The 17,682-nt window shown below is 47.5% G+C and overlaps 1 protein-coding gene across 2 annotated transcripts in view; it reads right to left on the bottom strand.

The window, feature by feature from the left end:
• The window catches only part of SRGAP1 (SLIT-ROBO Rho GTPase activating protein 1), a 151,467-nt gene extending 138,874 nt beyond the window's left edge, over nucleotides 1-12,593 (bottom strand). The window contains exon 1 of one of the 2 annotated variants that reach the window (XM_035543927.2): nucleotides 12,101-12,593. In XM_035543927.2, the coding sequence (XP_035399820.1) occupies nucleotides 12,101-12,167 (67 nt within the window). In that variant the 5' untranslated portion in view covers nucleotides 12,168-12,593. The remainder of the gene's footprint in view (nucleotides 1-12,100) is intronic. The other variant, XM_035543928.2, reaches the window with a different exon arrangement.
• Nucleotides 12,594-17,682: the final 5,089 nt, after the last annotated feature.

Raw genomic sequence — 17,682 nt, 5'->3', positions numbered from 1 at the left:
CAGAAACATCTGCAAACCCACTCCTCTTCTTTCCTCCTTAAACAGTAGTTAAGACAATTTTTCCACCCTCAAAAAAAAAAACCCACTCTGCAGATATGAAATAAGTCAGGAATATTTCCAGAATAAGACTATGGTGACTGCTATGAAAGCTGGTTGTGAATTGGCAACTCGGGCAACAGGAAAGCAGAATCACCATGCGGCAGATGTCTGAATACGCTGTACGAATCGAGTACTTCAGAAAGAATAATCAGAGCAAAGGTTCGTGCAAACACACATTCGTTTACGAACCTTTCAGATAACTCTGAGCGAACATTTTTTTTTCATCAAGGCAATCTTCCAAAAATTGCCTTAACTCTAGCAGGGCATTAAAATTAAAAATCAATACAAAGGAAAGGGTCAGGGTGTTTTTGTATACTACGTGACCACATGTAATGAATGAATAAGGTATCCTCTGAATACTTCCCCCTTCCAGACTGATAAAATCAGTATTCTCGCTTTAGAGTGGTGACACAAACACCTCAGTCCTACAGCCCTCCCTCTCCACCTTTTTCATTTGTTTAGAAAAGCAGAAGAGCAGGAATACACGCTTGCTGGAATACATAGTGAAACCTGTATCTCTTCGGTGACTGCTCTAACCACCAGGCGATGGATTCATATTCACTCTGTAAATAATTAAATATTCATTAAGCCTGGGGAAAAGCAGAACAGCTTCAACAGACAAGAAAACAGGGGGAGACTTGTCCCCACATATTCCATTACCTCATTCTTGGAGCAATCACTTGCAAGATGGGCGATCTGGGATTCAAAGCTCAGTTTTAGGTAAGATCACGGTAGCAAGATGTGAAAGCAGACTCCTCGTGTAAATGCTGTGATCACTAGGAAGGCTGCACCGATCAGACTCCTGACACCACAGCATCACATGGATTTCTACCTGGTTCATCAAACGAAACTTTAACATTTCAGGCCTTCCCTAGTGGCAACTCAGATTACATCAGTGTGGACGGGGCCAGCATTATCCCTTCCCTCTGCCAGCTGAAGGCAAAGCAGCTTCTGATCTATAAATAAGGGTAACTCTGCTAGCGAGATGCTGTGCTTTAAATTATAACTCCTGTTAACAGTGTGCAGAATAAACACGTAGGCCAGTATATGCAGTCACATAAACATACCCACGGACACCTCTGAAGTGAGACAGCAGCTAAAAGGGGAACTAAACATGGCATCTGAAACAGCAAACACATAGATTCAATCCCATGGGGTATTTTTCACCCTAAGCCTCTTGCAGCCCATATGGAAGAGCGCGAAAACTGCTGTGGTAGCCTGGAAGTCTGTTTGTCCAGGCCTGAGCCAAGACCTCCCTCACTCCACAGAGGCCATCCTGCAGCCATCAGGAAGTGACATGGAGTCAGCACAGAGCTGAGCTGTGTAAAAAAAAAAAAAAAATCTTACTCGATTTTTTTTTACATATAAAAGTGGAAAACATGCTCCAGTTTTCTGTGTCTGGGTACAGCCAGCCAGAGCCACACACAATTCAGTATTTGATTCCCTGTGTTCTGCTAAGTTTGCAGGCAGAAGTTCAGGAGCTCTGCTCAAATACAGACTTTTTCATTGACCACAATTCAGCCATTAATTTTTTCATGCTTTTCTTTACTTCTAGTACCAGAGACATCTCTGCAAAAGCAGGTATTGTGCCTCCCTGAGGTGCCTTTATTCAGAATGGTTATGATAATGCATTAAAGCCTTGGCAGAAGCCGCCAGAAGCAGCAAGTCTCAAAGCAGGATTGGTACAAAAACCATACAAAACCCCCAACTCTCACACCCCCTAACCTCTCAGGCTCAACAGAAACCTGAAAAAGTAACATTTTACTTCACATTCGCAGTTTATTAGTTCCAGGGAGACCTTACTGCAGCCTTACAATACTTAAAGAGGGCTTAAATGAAAGATGGAGAAAGACTCTTTGACAGGGATTGTAGTGATAGGACAAGGAGAAGTGCCTTTAAACTAGAAGAGGGGAGATTTAGATTAGATATAAGGAGGAAATTCTTTGAGGGTGGTGAGGCCCTGGCACAGGCTGCCCGGAGAAGCTGTGGATGCCCCATCCCTGGAGGTGCTCAAGGCCAGGCTGGATGGGGCTTTGGGCAACCTGGTCTGGTGGGAGGTGTCCCTGACCACGGCAGGGGTTGGAGTTGGGTGGGCTTCAAGGTCCCTTCCAACCCAAGGCATTCTGTGAGTCTGTGATTTGTAAGTTCTAGTTTTAGCAGCAGTCTGTTGATAGACAGCTGACCATGTAGACTTCAGTCAAGAAACCACTCAGCAAATTCAGTCAGCTACAAGGAACAGGACAGTTCAAGGTGCTCCTGGCTGCTTGTTTCTCAACAAAGCCATGCAATCGCATTTGTGCAGGGTAGCGTATTCCACCCTCCTTCAGGTAAAGTTCAAGGCAGCGACGGGAGTGCTGCTTAAGCAGCACAGGGCTTGACCCATAGCCACAACATCATGGCACCAGAAGTGGCTGGCAATTAAAGGATTACAGCTGAGATGACTGTAATCCGATGAGCTCAGCCAGGGATGTACGGGGCCACTCACAGCGGGGGAAGAACCGAGGCAGGGCTCGTGTGACATCGGTGGCAGCCGAGGGGCCTCCGCCCAGCAGCCCCAGCAGGAGGGGACCCACCACCCGCACCGCGCTCCCCATCATCCCGGCACGGTGGATCCGCTCCTGCTCCACGCTTCGCTGCAGCTCCAACACGTGAGTACCGGGGGAGACTGACAGCTCCCCTCACGACGTGATGCATCTCACGAGTTGTATGCACTGCTGCTGGGAAATTCGGAGGGCACCAATGCATGAAGGCAGCCTTACGAAGGTGCATACTACAAACAATCCTATTACGCTGGTTCTTAACCTCAAGTAGTCTACCGGGCAGCAAAGCCAGCATAGGCTAGGAAAAAAAAAATCAACTTCTTAAACATATCTCTGTCTGCTTGCAACACAGAACAAGGTAGCTTTCCATTACATAGCTGGTTCTTCGTGGAGCTGATATTATTTATGCCAGGCATGCAGACACACCAATTTGCCACATGCACAAGGCACCTATGGACAAGAGTTTATGTGCAGACTTTATTATTAAGAGTTTATGTGAAGAGTTTATTAACCGGCAAATTAGGGGTTTGCAAGAGGAAAAGCATGCTGTGCCATCTAAACACTAACACTTACAACAACCTTGGTGTGTCAAGTGTCCTGTAACTAAGCGTAAAAACCTTTTTTTTTCTTTTTAGTATTCATTCCAAATACCTCCATAAACACTGTCAAAGGAGTAAGGAGTAACTTTCAGCCCTTCAGCTTGGCCTCAGGACGTTTTGGTACAGAGGCTTGTGGCTGGATGCACTAGAGAGCTCTCTTAACTCAGCGCCCCAAACTGCTAGGAATATAAAAGCTTAAGGAAGGACTGTGTGTGGATCACCAGGACCAGTCTGCTGTTACCACAAGCAATTCTATCATACAATCTTTCCTGACAGATTATTTACTGGACAGTTGTCACCTTCTTAAAAAAATATAAATAAAAATAATAAAAAAAAGAAGTTAACAATGGAAGTCTAAAGGTGTTTGGAAGCAGAAAAAACAAAGTGTTAAGTCCTCCTGTTCTATAATTAAAAAAAAAAAGCACAATGTAATTGAATTGTAATATTTTCATTGTTCTTACTACCTTCCAAACAGTAATTTAATTGCTGAGATTGCTGAGTTAGAAAGTTTCAGTTCAGATGCCTGTTCGTCTTGGTACTGAATGAATGCATTTTTTTTTTAATCTTGTCTCTGACCTAACACTTAAGATTGTTTATCCTCTCTTCACTTAAAAAGAGGCAGAGGGGAAAAGCTGAGAGCAGCAAGGCTTGAAAGAAGACAGGTTGTTGAAAGAACAGAGCCATACAAGAGCTATCACTGAATCTTATTAGACTTCTGCTGTACTATGTAAACACGAGCAGACTCCTCTGATTTTCAGGAAGCAGATACTTTGGAATTGGCTAGCACAGCAGCGACTGATGCCTTTTACCATATGAAAGCATGTATGCTGGAAAGTGAAAGGGGATCAGCACATCTCCTTATTTAGTTTAACACAAGGACAGAGCAAAGCAAGAAGCATGCACTACTCCACTTGTGGCTTCTTGGAAGAAACGAGTCAAAGCGGCATCCTGAAGACTCCTGACACAACAGAGCACCAGTGAACCGCTGGTAGTTCCTACACGTGGAGTAATTCAGATGAGTAAGCACTGAGTCAGTTAAGCGGTCTGGACAGTCCATTTACATGAATGTGCTGGAGTCATTTCTGGTTCCCAGAGCAGCTCATTAGGTACAGGGTTGCAATCATGACTTCCTGGAAGCCACCATCCGCTAAACCAGCTGCATTTGCTTATTTCCAATATGGTTAGCAAGAAATAATACGCTGTAAGTGCAGTATTTTTGTATAATTTCTGTAACTTCACTTCTATTTCACAATCTTAAAAAAATGTCTAGTATATTTTGAGAATATTTTGGTTAATATACTAGTACAACTCTCTTGCCTGCTCGTCAGCACTTTACACCTGTAATAAGTCTCAGAAGGTTCCAAGTGGAATTCAAAGAGGTTTTATCAGTCAATAATAGACAACATATCAAAGTTTAAAGTGATATTTTAACTGATCATACTTCTAAGCAAGTTCTACTGAAACTTTTCCTAGAAGAATAATAGCCACAAACAGCTTTTTTCCCCTCTCACCACTCTAACTTAAAAGCAACCTTCAGCCCCACCCAACCCCAAACACTACGATCAAGGTAAATGCAGATCCAAGCACCCACACACCTTCATGGGGACCTCATTAAAATCAGGTCAGCTGCGCTGTCCTGCGCTGGACAGTTAGGTGTTAGTGACACAGGTCATCCTGAACTCATCTCACAGACACACTATTACAGAGTCGAGTCATAAAGCATACACTTTCAGCACTGCACCTTCTGAGAGTACTCAGCAGCCTTGCTGGTGCTTATTTCCTGGAGATTTCTTTGTGGGGCAGGAGGCTGGGTCCTCTTCTTGCCCAAATGTTTCAAGTGAAAGGCTACAAAGGGCACTTTTCCTACGTGTATCATTGACATGCACCTAGAGCTGGGATGATTTGATTACACCGACCATGAAATAAAACAAGTGGTTTTTTCTTCTATGGAAGACAAACCGTTCATGACAATGTCTGTACTCACTGGCAGGAGGGAGCAAAACCAAGCCATTACCATGCCCATATGCAAACCAGTTCTTGGAAACAGAGCATGAGGTGTGCTTGGGGTTATTTGCAAAACAGTCTCATTATGCTTTCCACAAAGAGATTCCACTGCAATCTCAGCATTTATCAATCACCTCATTCTTCTCTCAGGTGAAATCCAGATTTCCAGTAGGTTGTATGATGCAAGACTGAACACTGCACCTTGAAATTGATACAGGTGTATGCTTGAGAAATAGTTGCATGCACAGTGGAGAGGGAAGGGACTACTGAAGAAATTTTCCTTTCCCAGTTATTAAACACCAGCTAATAGAGAATGGCTCTAGGGTACAAACATTTTGCCCTGGACATGATGAATTACTGGGCAGAGCACAGGTACAATGTAATACACCATGTTTAGCCTATCGGGTGGCCGTAACCAACTTGTGACACGCCTGCATGTCTACCAGGAGATAACTCCCATGGGCAGCAGCACACAGCAGATTCCTGAGGAAGCTCTGCCTCAGGATCACTGCTCCTGTTACAACAGATCAAAGTGAATTGTTTGCCTCAGAGCACTCCCACAGGACCAAGCCATCACACAAACTGCCACAACAGCCTACGGTTGTTTAAATCTTGGAAACAAAGGAAAAAGAGCGGCGATAACCAACTCCTTTGGTTCTGGTGCCAGACATAGTCTTGGTAGCATAAAAGCCGCGCAGCGAGCAGACTTCCTGCGCTGACAGCTCTGCCTCTTGCCCAGAACACAGACCCCACACTCTCAGCGTCTCCCTCGCTGCTTCACCCCAAAAACCCAACGCTCGCCGGCCTCATCCCGCTGGTGGCACACAAGCAGCCGTGCCAGCCATGGCACCACCAAGCGCCACCCAGGCCTGACAGCCATCGTGCCACCAACCACCACCTCCAGGCCTAATGTTTCTCTTCCTCCACGCACATACGCAGCCCCAGCACCTCTCGCCCTCCGAGAGATGAGAAGTGGGGTGGCAAAAGGCACAGAGGAACCTCACGAGGAAGGGGCTGCTCCGGGACTGACCAGCAGCGAGCGGGGCCGGGAGGCCCGGCCTGGGCGATAGGTGGTCAGCCCACGCTCAGCTCAGCCCAGAGAGCTCGCGGCAGAGCACAGAAGGGCTCCTGAAGGTCGGCTCAATAGCTGGCACGGTGGGAGAAGCTGGCCACGGAGGAAACGCTGCTGTGAGAATAAAACCTCCAGAAAGCAGAGGGGGCAGCACGTGGGGTGCAAGGAGCCTCAGTACGTGTTTATATTAATCGCTCGTGAATGAAAGCAAGCCCCCCCCACTCCCCCCAGCTCCAAAGCCTATTTCACTCCACAAAAGCCAAGCACTAAGAGTAGATTAGACTCTAATAAGGAATTAATACGAGTTAAGGTAGCACTAATTTCCACTACGGAGACCAGAGAAGTTAGATGTGGGATAGCGTATCTGCCACTTGTAGCAGCAGCTTGAAAAAAAGCTGAAGGGCAGAAGTACCACCAGAGGAGCACATGCTTGCTTTGACACCTGTCTGGCTCCGTTCGTGGTGTCCCCCATATCCAGCCCTGTCCAAAGCAGAGCTCAGACACGCTAAGCACTGTCAAGGCACGGTCAGTGATTTCTAATCGGCTGTGTAATGGTCAGCGGGAGACTTCTTATCCAGTCTCAGCAGCTCTGACCCGCTTCCTTCCAGCGCTACCACCCATCACCACTGACTGGCAGGGAAACCCATTTGCACAAAAGGCAGAAGCTAACTCAAGCAAAGTTTGAAGCAGAAAATGAGATGAAATTCAGATCCCATTGTGTCTTACCACAGCCATTTCAAAGCTATAAGTTTAATTTTATTAGCAACCAGTACTTCAGTTCATAAAAAAGTGACCAATAAAAGATAATGGCAGGAAATTAAATGAACCTTACCATGATTTAGAACCTTATTCTGCAATAGTAAAACTGCACAGAAAGTACACTTGGAAAAGGAAAAAGCCCCAAAGAAGTAATCATAAAAGCATCCAAACTGCTATAGATGCAGAGACATGTTAAACCTTTCTTAGAGAGTAATGGAAAAAAAGTGCAGGAATAGACAAAACTTAAATATTAAGTATGCATTATGATTGCCATATTGCCAGAAACACTGGTCAGACAATCCATTCATTGCTTGCCCTTTCATGTGTGCTACAGCACTTAGAACTTCATCCACCTTTAAATTCAAACAGAATAATAAATAGTTTCACTGCAGGAATTGGAGACACCAGCTACACTGTGTGGTTAAACCAGGAAAAAAATAAAAAATCTATTTCCTGACTGTTGGCCGTATTTTCAAAACAGGTACCACAAAAAGTATTTTTTCCTTAATTACTAGAAAGACTAAGAGAGCTCAAACCTCTGAAGTTCTTCAGTCACAACCTTTGGGAAGTACGCTGTGGTGTTTGTCTACCACCCAAAAAAATAAAAAATGAAGTAAAATAAAGAATGCTCAGTTTATGACTGAACTACTTAAACCTGCAGATACTCCTACCAGCTGCAAAACCATCTACAAACTCATTGATATTTACCCAGACAACTGAAGATTTGTACTCTGAAGAGAAGGATCAGAGAGCAGAAAGTAGAAAGGAAAAAAAAAGGTAAGGAACTGCCCTCCCATAGCCTCTCTCTCAAACACTTAACTCAAATTCAAAAACAACATGGAAAGCAATATCCTTTCTGAACTAGACAACAGTTATTGTGGCCAGGTTTTCTGATCAGAAAAAAATCTACTGAACCACACTTGATAAGCTTGAACTTTGGAAATTGGCCAGAATTTTCAAATTCTCATGAATTTTCTGAAATACAACATGAGAATTCTGACATCATCCAATACATTCTCAATTCCAAATTTTTCATCACAAAGGTTTTTTTTTTTTTCAAAGTAGTTATTAGGTACCTTTACCAAAACCTCAACCCAATTTCTATTTTACAACACAGCCCTTCCTCCAAGAGATTTCTGTTATTGTTTCAGTTCTAAATTGTTTTAATTTGGAGCAAGTTGAAATTAAATTTCACAAACTAGAATTTTTATTTTCCATAAAAGTGAATTATTCTATATAATACAGACTTCTAACAAATTGATTCTGGTGGAAAATAGGAGTATTTCATTCTGAAGATGTCCACATGCCTATCAATTTTATGGAAGCATTTCCCTTCACAAAGTTTCTTTTGGATTTGCATTTTAAAAGCAACATATTTCTACTCAGTCACTTCCAACTGAAAAATTAAGGTTGGAAAAAGGAACCATCTCAGTCGGTCTTCTCTTATGCCCTTCCAGTTGAAGATTTAGTTGGGTAGGTAGCACAAAAGATAAACTCCAAAGGTCCTCAGCAGTTCAAAAGATACAGAGGGCCTCAGCGAACAGACAGGCACAGGTAACCAGTGAGCACAGTGCTTACCTATGAAAAGCACGTTTCTTCTGTGTGCTGAAGTCTAGCTCCAAGTCTTGAAAAGTCTGCCAGTTATGCCAGTTTAACAACTGGATCATCTGAAAGCTACTGAGCAGCATCCCCAGTCCTCAGCCGTATCAGGCTGGTCCACAGAATACAAAAGGTGTGATAATAATAGGCTACTACGGTCAACTGAGTGAACACATAGCTTTGAACTAAGGTGTGCTGTGTGTAAATTTAAGTAGGATCACATACAAGAAGGGCAATGCTCAACTCCTAACTATGCCACCTGTCTGTTGCTCATTTGAACAGGATGCTCCCCTCTTTAGCTCTAGCCGTACCACCACTCCCTTCCGCCACTCAACTGCAGGGTTGGCAGGAAATCCACCTCTAATGACTTCAGAGGCCCTGTAAAACTACTTCTTTCCTCAAAAAATCCACATGCAATTGACAGTGTGGATGATCAGGGATATTACGTGAAGCTATCTTACTCAGTAATCCAATATAGTCTGCACATTGCCCAAGCCATTTTAAAAATAAAATTGTTCCTCTGATCTGTCAAAATGCTCTTCAATAAACAAGCTCTTGATGCCTTTCCTAAAGCTTTTGAATTAAAAAGTGAAACGTTACTGAGAAGTAGGTCCTTGTTGATTACGAAGCAACAAGGTCATACTGGAACAGAAGCGCATTGAGATAGCTCACTTCCAACTAGTAAGAGTTACACAGCCAAGCAGTACTTCCCAGCCGCCTTTATGTCTTTACAAATTAAGGTACCTGTGTTGTCATAATATCCTTACAACCTCCAAAGCAATGGCTACACATATCCATCTAGACAGATCTAACTTGAGTATTAAGGCACCCTTAAGAAATACCCTTACGCCTTCTGTATGATGTTGGAGGAAGTGAACACAATTCCCTTATTTCTACAATTGGGTAGTTCTTGACAGAAATTAGCCTTAAGAAAATGGATATTACAGAAAAATTATGTGCAGTAAGATGTTCTGCCCACAAGTCAGAAGTACCTTGCCCACTTCAGCTTGACAAACAGGTAACATCTACAGGCTCTTGCTGTTCCTGGATGACCTCCACTAAAGCAACAGCCAACATGCTGGTATTACTAGAGGAGTATCCAAGCAGACCATGGAGTAGAGGTCAGTTTAAGCCATCCAGGGACTAGGCAGAACAATTAACATCTGTCACTGCTTCCTATTTGAGGAGTTAAGAGCAGAAAAGCTATGTGAAGAATGACACCGTTAAATCCTCATTTCCAAAAATGGCACCATATGCATACTCCGCTAGCCATGTACATCGGAGGCCCCTTTTTCTTCAGTATCAATATTCAGACATCTCCCAATGGGATTTACAAGCGCACACATCGGGGGGATGGCTCCGAAATCACACTGCATGCCAAGCTCAACCCCGCCTGACAATGAGGTATGGGATAGACACGGTGCTACGACCCGGCGTGGTGCAGGCGCCGGTCCCAAGGACCTCACAGGGACAGTTTGCTGCCCGGTCACCCCCATCTTTCACTGACACTAAATGTGTAAGCAGCAAGCAATCCAGTAGCGGCTGCAACCCCAGAAATCCAGGCAGAAAAAGCATTTTGGCCACACCCTTTCTTCTATCCAAACGCATGAAACACCAGGCAATATGTAGGGACCTGGGTCCCTGCATTTACAGCCCCTTAAAGTTACTTTGCTGGCTAATTAGGACTGTTTCCTTAGCCCTTGACTGCTCAATATCAAAAAGATTTTCAAGGTATCACACAATGGTTATCACAAGTTTGATACACTATCACTGAGCTAGCATGGAGCAGAATTACCCTTAATACAAAGAGTTCTTGTCACCTGAAATACAATTGCAGTGATACTGGTTGCAGAAAACGCAGCCCTGGCTACAATTTCTAGCCCAGCATACTTTCCCGAACAGCTGCTCATCAACAATTCAAGCGAGACGGTCAGGACCAGACCGTGCACAACACAGACCCCCCAAAGCAGCAAAACAAGTCAGAATCCTGCAAAGCTATGGATACAAATGCCACTTCCCCCTGCAGTTATGATGGGGGACCGTGACACCAAAGGAGAGGCTGGTTATCAGGAATGCTCGCTACCTAAATCTTTGTTGTTTAGGAAATGAGCCAATACATGTAGCTGAAGGGCACATTTCTTTTTTATTTATTTATTCAAAAGAAAAGAATGGCTTATACAGCAACTAGCTATAATTAGTCGGCACCGAGCCTGTGACAATCGTGTCAGAAGTAGGCAAAGAATAGACTGCACACCCTGCAAAGGGATTAAGATTATGGACATTTTTCCTGATCAGTGATTAAGACAAATCTGAGCCATCTCCACAGAGAGGCAGAAGCACCGATACTCCGACGGCTTGATGGCACTGAATTCACCAGCAGCGTGAGAGCTGTCTTGGCTCTGTCCATCTCAGACGGGCACCCGAACCTCGGCCTGCCAGCTCAGACAAGGACCCGCACTCCCTCCTGCCCATCCGTCTGACAGGTCTCTTATTTATTTTAAACCTATATCCCACCCTGGACCCACAAAGCCTTTCATCAGTGACAGGTATTTTTCACAGAAAAAAAAAAAGTTGAGCTTAGGAAGAAGAAAACCAAAAAACTACCTCTTTCCTTTTAAGTACAACAACAAAACCCACAAGAATCATTCGATCCCGCAAGATCAAACTGTCAAGATAAGAGGAAAAATGACTGAGAGATTACAGAAAGTCAACAGATCTTTGAGCAGCTGAGGAGCGGCCGTGGTCTGAAGGTCCACAGCCCTCACCCTCATGGGGCAGGGGGCTGCCAAAGCCCCCGGGGCTGTGTGGGGACACGCTCCGTCCCTGCACAGCGGCCTCAGGGAGCGTCCTCCCTAGGTGCATGAAGAGCACACCCACACCTTTTTTTTTTTTTTTTTTAATAATCAGAGTTCAGGTGTGGCACGGCTCTTTGGGGGCTGCATTTCAGGCTCGCACCCATCCTTCAAGCACGCATTTATCGCGATTCGTGCGATATGAAGGACAGCCGGGGGACCCACGCCGCCGCTCAGCCCGCTACTTTCACATCCTCCAAGGCATCCGCAGCGGGGGGAAAAGCGCCGAGGGCGAGGAAAGCAGCCCCTGCCCGGCACAACACTTGCATGCGGCACAGCCCGGCGATGCGGGGCTGAGACGCTTCCTGGCACGGCCGAAAAGCCTCGCTCGGTGGCCAGCGACGAGGCTTCCCTAGCCACCAGCCCAGCGCAGCAGCGAGCCGAGGGCTGGGCGGGGGCCACCGGCCATGTGCCCGCAGGCAGGGGCACGGCTCACCATTGTCTGCGGCCGGGGGCCACCGGAGCGGGGGGACGAGGGGAAGGGGGCGGCCGCTCGTGAAGTTGGGGCAACAGGCGCCGAGCCGAGCCGAGCCGAGCCGGGCCCGCAGCCCCGGGGAGCCGCCGCCCCGCGCTTACCTTTCACTTGGCTCTCATACTCCGCTATAATCTCTTTGTCCTTTTTGAATCTGCTCGGGGTTGACATTATCCGCTCGCTTCTTCCGCCTCTCCCCCTCCTCCTCCTCCTCCTCCTCCTCTGCTCGCCTTCGGATCAGATGAGGACTAGCAGGTTTCGGGACGGGCTCGCAACTCGCCTCGAGCCGGGCGAGCGCGGCGGCGGGCGGCTGGCCCCGGGCGGGGAGGCGAGGCGGGAGGCGGCGCTCAGACCAAGCCCGGCGCCGGCACCATCGCCCCGGGCAGGGCAGGGCACGGCCGGCGGCGGCGAAGCGCTCCGCGGCCCGGGGCCGCCGCAGGGCTGGGGGCGGCCGAGGGAAGGGCTGCGGGGGGCGCTAGGCGAGGGCCCGGCGGCTGCGCCCCACCATTGTTGTCTGCCCGGGGAAGGGGAAGAAGAAGAGAGGAGAGAGCGGGCGGTGGGAGGGAGGGAAGGAAGGAGGGAGAGACGGAGGGAGGGAGAGAAGCAGGGAGGGAGGGAGGGAGGGAGGGAGGAGGGCTGCCGGGCTGCCTGCCCGCCTGGCGGCCGCGCTCGCTCCGCACGCCGGAGGCACCGGTTCCCCCTGCCCTGCCTGGCCGGGGCGGGGAGCGCAGCCCCAGCGGCGGGCGGCGCCCCGCCGCGCCCCGGAGAGGTGTCTCCGGGACCGGGCTGCTCCCCGCCTCCCTTCCTGCCTCCCCCCCGCCACCGCCCGGCCGCTGCCGCCGCCCAGCGCCCGGCTCCGAGGCCCCGGCGGCCGCCGCTGCCCCGCGGGCGGAGGCCTAGCAGGCCCGGCGGGCCCCGGGGGGGAAGGAGGGAAGGGGCCGAGCCCGCGGGGGCCGGGGGAGAGGCTGGAGGGAAGGTGTGATCTGTGGGGTCCCCGTGGGGCTCCCCGTTTCCCCCGAGGGCAGGGCACGGCTTCGTGGTGGCCCCTCTGAGCGCCCCAGCGTGCCCAGGCCCAGCGGGGGATGGGGGCATGGTGGCACTGGGGGGAAGATGCAGCCCCCCTCGGGACGCAGCTGGTTCTGGAGAACAGGAGCCTCAGCACCCCTGCGTGGGGCTATTCGTGGGGGAAGGAAACAAAACAGGGCGGGAGGCCACCCGAAATCTTGCTGCCTTGAAGTGCTGTGCATGGCACACAGGGGCCATGGCCTCGATGGACATCAGCATGAGAAGGATGGAGTCCAGGCCAGCGAGCAAGCGATCGTGCATGGCTTTCCTTGTGAAAAGGTTGTGAGACAAGCGCTGTGATAAGCTGAAGGTGGTTTAGAAGGGCAGGAGGAGCTGCAGGCAGGGGCACGAGGCGAGTCACCTGGGGGAGACACAGCCCAGGCGTGCCCTTGCTGTTGGGTGATGCCAGCAGCGAGGGGTCAGCCTCTGTCTCTGCCTGCAGAGCTGGCACCGGACTCAGCCCTACAGGGCTGCGGAGGATGTGCCAGCTCTACGGGCTGAGATGATGCCGTGCGTGCCAGGAGCTGAGCGCAGCAGCTAACCAAACCAATAGCCACACTTCTCATAGGTCCTGTACTCCAAGCTTGGGTCTCACTCACAAAAGGAGTCAGACAGGGTTCAGGTTGTGCAGCCCCTTTCCCTGACCCCTGATGGCACTGAAACTCAGCCTTTCTCTAAGAAGGGTTTGGACAAGAAAACAAGAACAAATGTGCCGTTCTCTGTAATTTTATTATGTCTCTTCCTCTTGCTCTCCCAGCACAGCTTCTCAGTGCTGATCCCAATTCTGATCACCTAAAACAATCTTAGCACAAGACGTTATTGTCTGAAGCCAATTTACCTCCAAGCTGGATGGTCAGATTACATCCCTTGAATAAGAAGCCCTGACTCAAAAGAGCAATCATCTTCATAATCCCACCAAACTCTGATTTTCATCTCAGCCTTTGATGCTTGCTTCTTTCCTCCTGGCTGTTCCAGTCCATCTGTTAGCCTGGGGACAGGCTGATTTACAACACAGTAGGCCACTTTCCCAGGGGACACAGGGTGCTAACTGGAGATTAGCTGTGAATCTTGCCTAGTCTTGCAGAGCAGAGCGTTTTCACAGCTGCTGAGGACGAAGAACAGTGGTCAAGTCCCCTCGTGCCCTGGGTGAAGCTCTGCAGGTTGGCCAGGCCAGTCCCAATCTCCCTTGTCTGGGAGCTGGGCATGCAAACCGTGCCTCAGATGTGGCTGGGGTTATGGACGTGAAGTTACCTGCCTCCTCCTCTCTTGGGGGCTGAAGGATGCAGCCCCATCTTGCCACCAAGCCTATGATGGGAAACACTGCCCAGATCTTTCTGCCCAGAAGAAGGGTGCAGAGGGGAGGCTGAATATCTGCAGCACCCCTTCCCCTGTGTGCTAGATGCTGTAGCCAGGGGCTGTGCCTGTCTCTGTGAAGCCACAGAGAGAGCTTTCTGTTTCTCTGCAATCGCCTGTGAGGATTTGGTAACAATCTGCCCATGGAAATTGCTCTCCCTGCGTGTCTCCCTGCGTTCAGCCTGCTGGGCTCGGGGCTGCCTGTCCGTGGCAGGATCACTGACCAAGGAAGGACTCGTGTCCCCAGCTGGCAGGGGCATGCCAGGCTCAGAGCTGCACGCATCCTGGATCCCTGGGTTAGGGCTGGCCTCCGGGACAAGCGGGACTGAGCTGGCTGAGAAATCTGATTTCCATCCCCCCTACCACTCCCTGCCCTTCTTTAGGGATTGCCAAAGGATTGTGCATTATTACATGGGTGTAATCTTCTTTGAAGATGTTCGTGGCAGCTCAAGTCTCTGGACTCAATTCTGCACTGATTTACACAGCCTGCAATCCCATCGCGGGGATGGCGATTGCACAGGAACAGCCCCTGCCTGGCTTTGCAGTGTCAGGTTTGAGGTGACTTACAGGGCAGAAGAGATTATTACAGAAATTCCTGTCTTTTGAGACCTGTTCCCGGAAAGGTCCCAGCAGACTTCCCATCAATTTTAAGAGCAGCAAGCACCAGGGCTCTGTAACAGTCTTGTTATATGAACCTCTGTGCATCCATGAATGGTGTTGGAAAACGCTGGCTTATCTACAAGGTTGTTCTGTGAACTCTGAATTATGGCATGTAGAGCATATCCAGCTCTGGTCAGGGAGGGTGCTGCAGACATTTAGAAAGTATTAGTATAAAGCTGATTGAGAGCACATATGTTGTTGCAAGAGGCAGAGTTGTATCAGTACTGCAGGGCAGTAGGGTATTGCAGCTGTGCGGTACTGGAGCAGGGTTTGTGGACTGTACCTCAGTGTGCAGTTAGGTAATCTACTCCGTCGGGGAATTGGAAACCCTGAATTATGTATGATAAAACAGCAACGTGTTTACGCAGAGAGCAGTTCCTGCAATACTTCATGCACTCAGTGCAAAAATGGAACAACACGGGCGTGCTGGATTCTGCTTGCCTGAGAACTTCATTATTGTATTTCATTTACACAGACTGATGAGCTGCGCAGTATTTGCTTTCTTGTGCTGCTAATAAAAATAGACCATATAACTGATTGCTGGAGTATCACCGACCTCTCTGTGAGCACATGATGAAATGCATCAGCCCCCTTAAACAGCAAAACCCTACACTATTTTTCTTTAGGCTGAAAAGGAGACAGAAATAATTCATCACGCTTTATAATTGCAGTCAATCAGTCATTTTACAGTTGGATAGGAAGTCTCTAAACGAACGACCAAGCTTTAACTGAAAGAATGAAACATTTGATTGTTACTAAAAAAAAAAAACACAATAAGAGGCACCATTCAACGAGCTTGTTCAAACATTTGTCACTGATAAGATGTACATTTCTATAGAATCAAATCTATTTGCTTGGGAATTAGATTATTTTAGTAAAATCAGTTGCTTATCTAAGATATAAAACCAGCAAGGCTTTTTCCTGCCTCGCAATCAGTGCAACGCTTAATGCTGCTCTGTGCTCATAAACTCCTGAGACAAGGAGACAAAGTCTGGGATAATGGGGTTTGTCACTGGCTGTAGAAGAGCTGGGACTTCACCCTGGCTGACCTGAAAGTGAGTGGCTCTAAAGGATTCGGCTGGACCTCCACAGCAGTGAAACGTGGCTCGCGAGCTGCCCGAACTTCACCAGTCCAGGAAAGGTGTTTCCCTCATCCCAGCTTCTATGAGAGGCTAAGCTGTCTCTGATCTTTCATTTCCAGGAACAGTACTCTGATCACTGGCATAGGCATATTGCTTGCAAGGGCCTGTGTGCACAGCATCTTCTGGAAGCAGAGCAAAGGAAGAAGAGGCATTCTGACTTCACATGGGAGTGCCTATAGGCGGAGTACATAGAATTGGTAATGTGCTTTAAATTTATGCTACACCAGGATCTGGAATCATTTTAATGTGTAGACAAACCCCAGGGGTTTAATGTGCACTTCTTAGGATTATTGTTTTTGTTTGTTGAGCAATTGCTGTGCTTCTTTTGGACATAGTGATCCAAGTGGAGATTGTGAGCTTCACACACCTAAATTTAGGCAACTAAAGTCATATGCCTAATCTAAATACGTTACTTAACTTTCTCCAAAGTCCATGGAATTGTGGGCATGTCCTTGGTGATGATCAACACACTTCACTTATTTTAGATATTTCTTTTAGGATGAATTTTGTTCCAGTTTTCCTTACTGTCCTAACCAGTGGTCATGCCAGACAGGAGTGACGTTCTCTTTGTAAAACCTGAAAGCAATATGCTGAGTGTTAACAACACTCCATTAGAAATATGGTTATTAGTTGTAATACCTTGCTCCTGATTAAAATGCACAGATAAGCATCTGCAGACTGTTTGTTCATTTACTATTTGTAATCATGTTGGAAAGGAATCCCGTTGGCCTGCTGTCTGAAGGAGGGTTCAGGAAAAATACCCTTAGGTAACCTTCTATATATATGCGTATGCATCTGTGCATGATTGTGTGTACAGCCAAACCTGCCACGTTCAAGTGCACGCGGTAGCTCTGTCGGTACAAAATGCATACAACTTCTGGATCCACTGGGGAATTGTTCACATCACAGAAAAAAAATCTTCCAGGTAAAGTCACCAGCTTGAAATGAAAGAGAGCCTTCTGTCTGAGTAAGGTAGGATTTCAGCCCTGGAGGACTGGTACTGTCTGGTAGATGAAAAATCATTGTATTTCTTGTAAAGCAAAAAGAAAAGCACCAAACCCAAACCTCCTCGCATTAGTTTAGTTGCTGTTTTGTTTGAAGAAATTAATGAGACTTAAAACAGTAATTGGTATGTCAATATTTAGTCCTTTGGCTTTACTGTCATGAAATGCAGTTTAATGTTTCCTTGTTAACTTGCTCATTTTGAGTGGCGCTAATAGGACTAATGACATAACTAATACATGGGAAGCGATGAGGCTTCTTTATGCATTTTGCTATTGCGTTATTAAGAATATTATCCTTTTTCATATGGCATTGCTATTCTCTTCCCAATTAGTAATTATGAGGAATGAATTCCAGGTAATAACTTTCTCACTTAATGAGAAGAGATTGAAGCAGTCTTGCCATTTTGAAAGAAGACACATCCAGGTAATTGCATCCTCGGTTTCAGGGTTTGTGTTCTCTAC

The sequence above is a fragment of the Cygnus atratus genome, chromosome 1 (assembly GCF_013377495.2).
Source record: "Cygnus atratus isolate AKBS03 ecotype Queensland, Australia chromosome 1, CAtr_DNAZoo_HiC_assembly, whole genome shotgun sequence".
Taxonomy (NCBI): Eukaryota; Metazoa; Chordata; class Aves; order Anseriformes; family Anatidae; genus Cygnus; species Cygnus atratus.
This window is presented reverse-complemented; position numbering and strand designations above follow the sequence as displayed.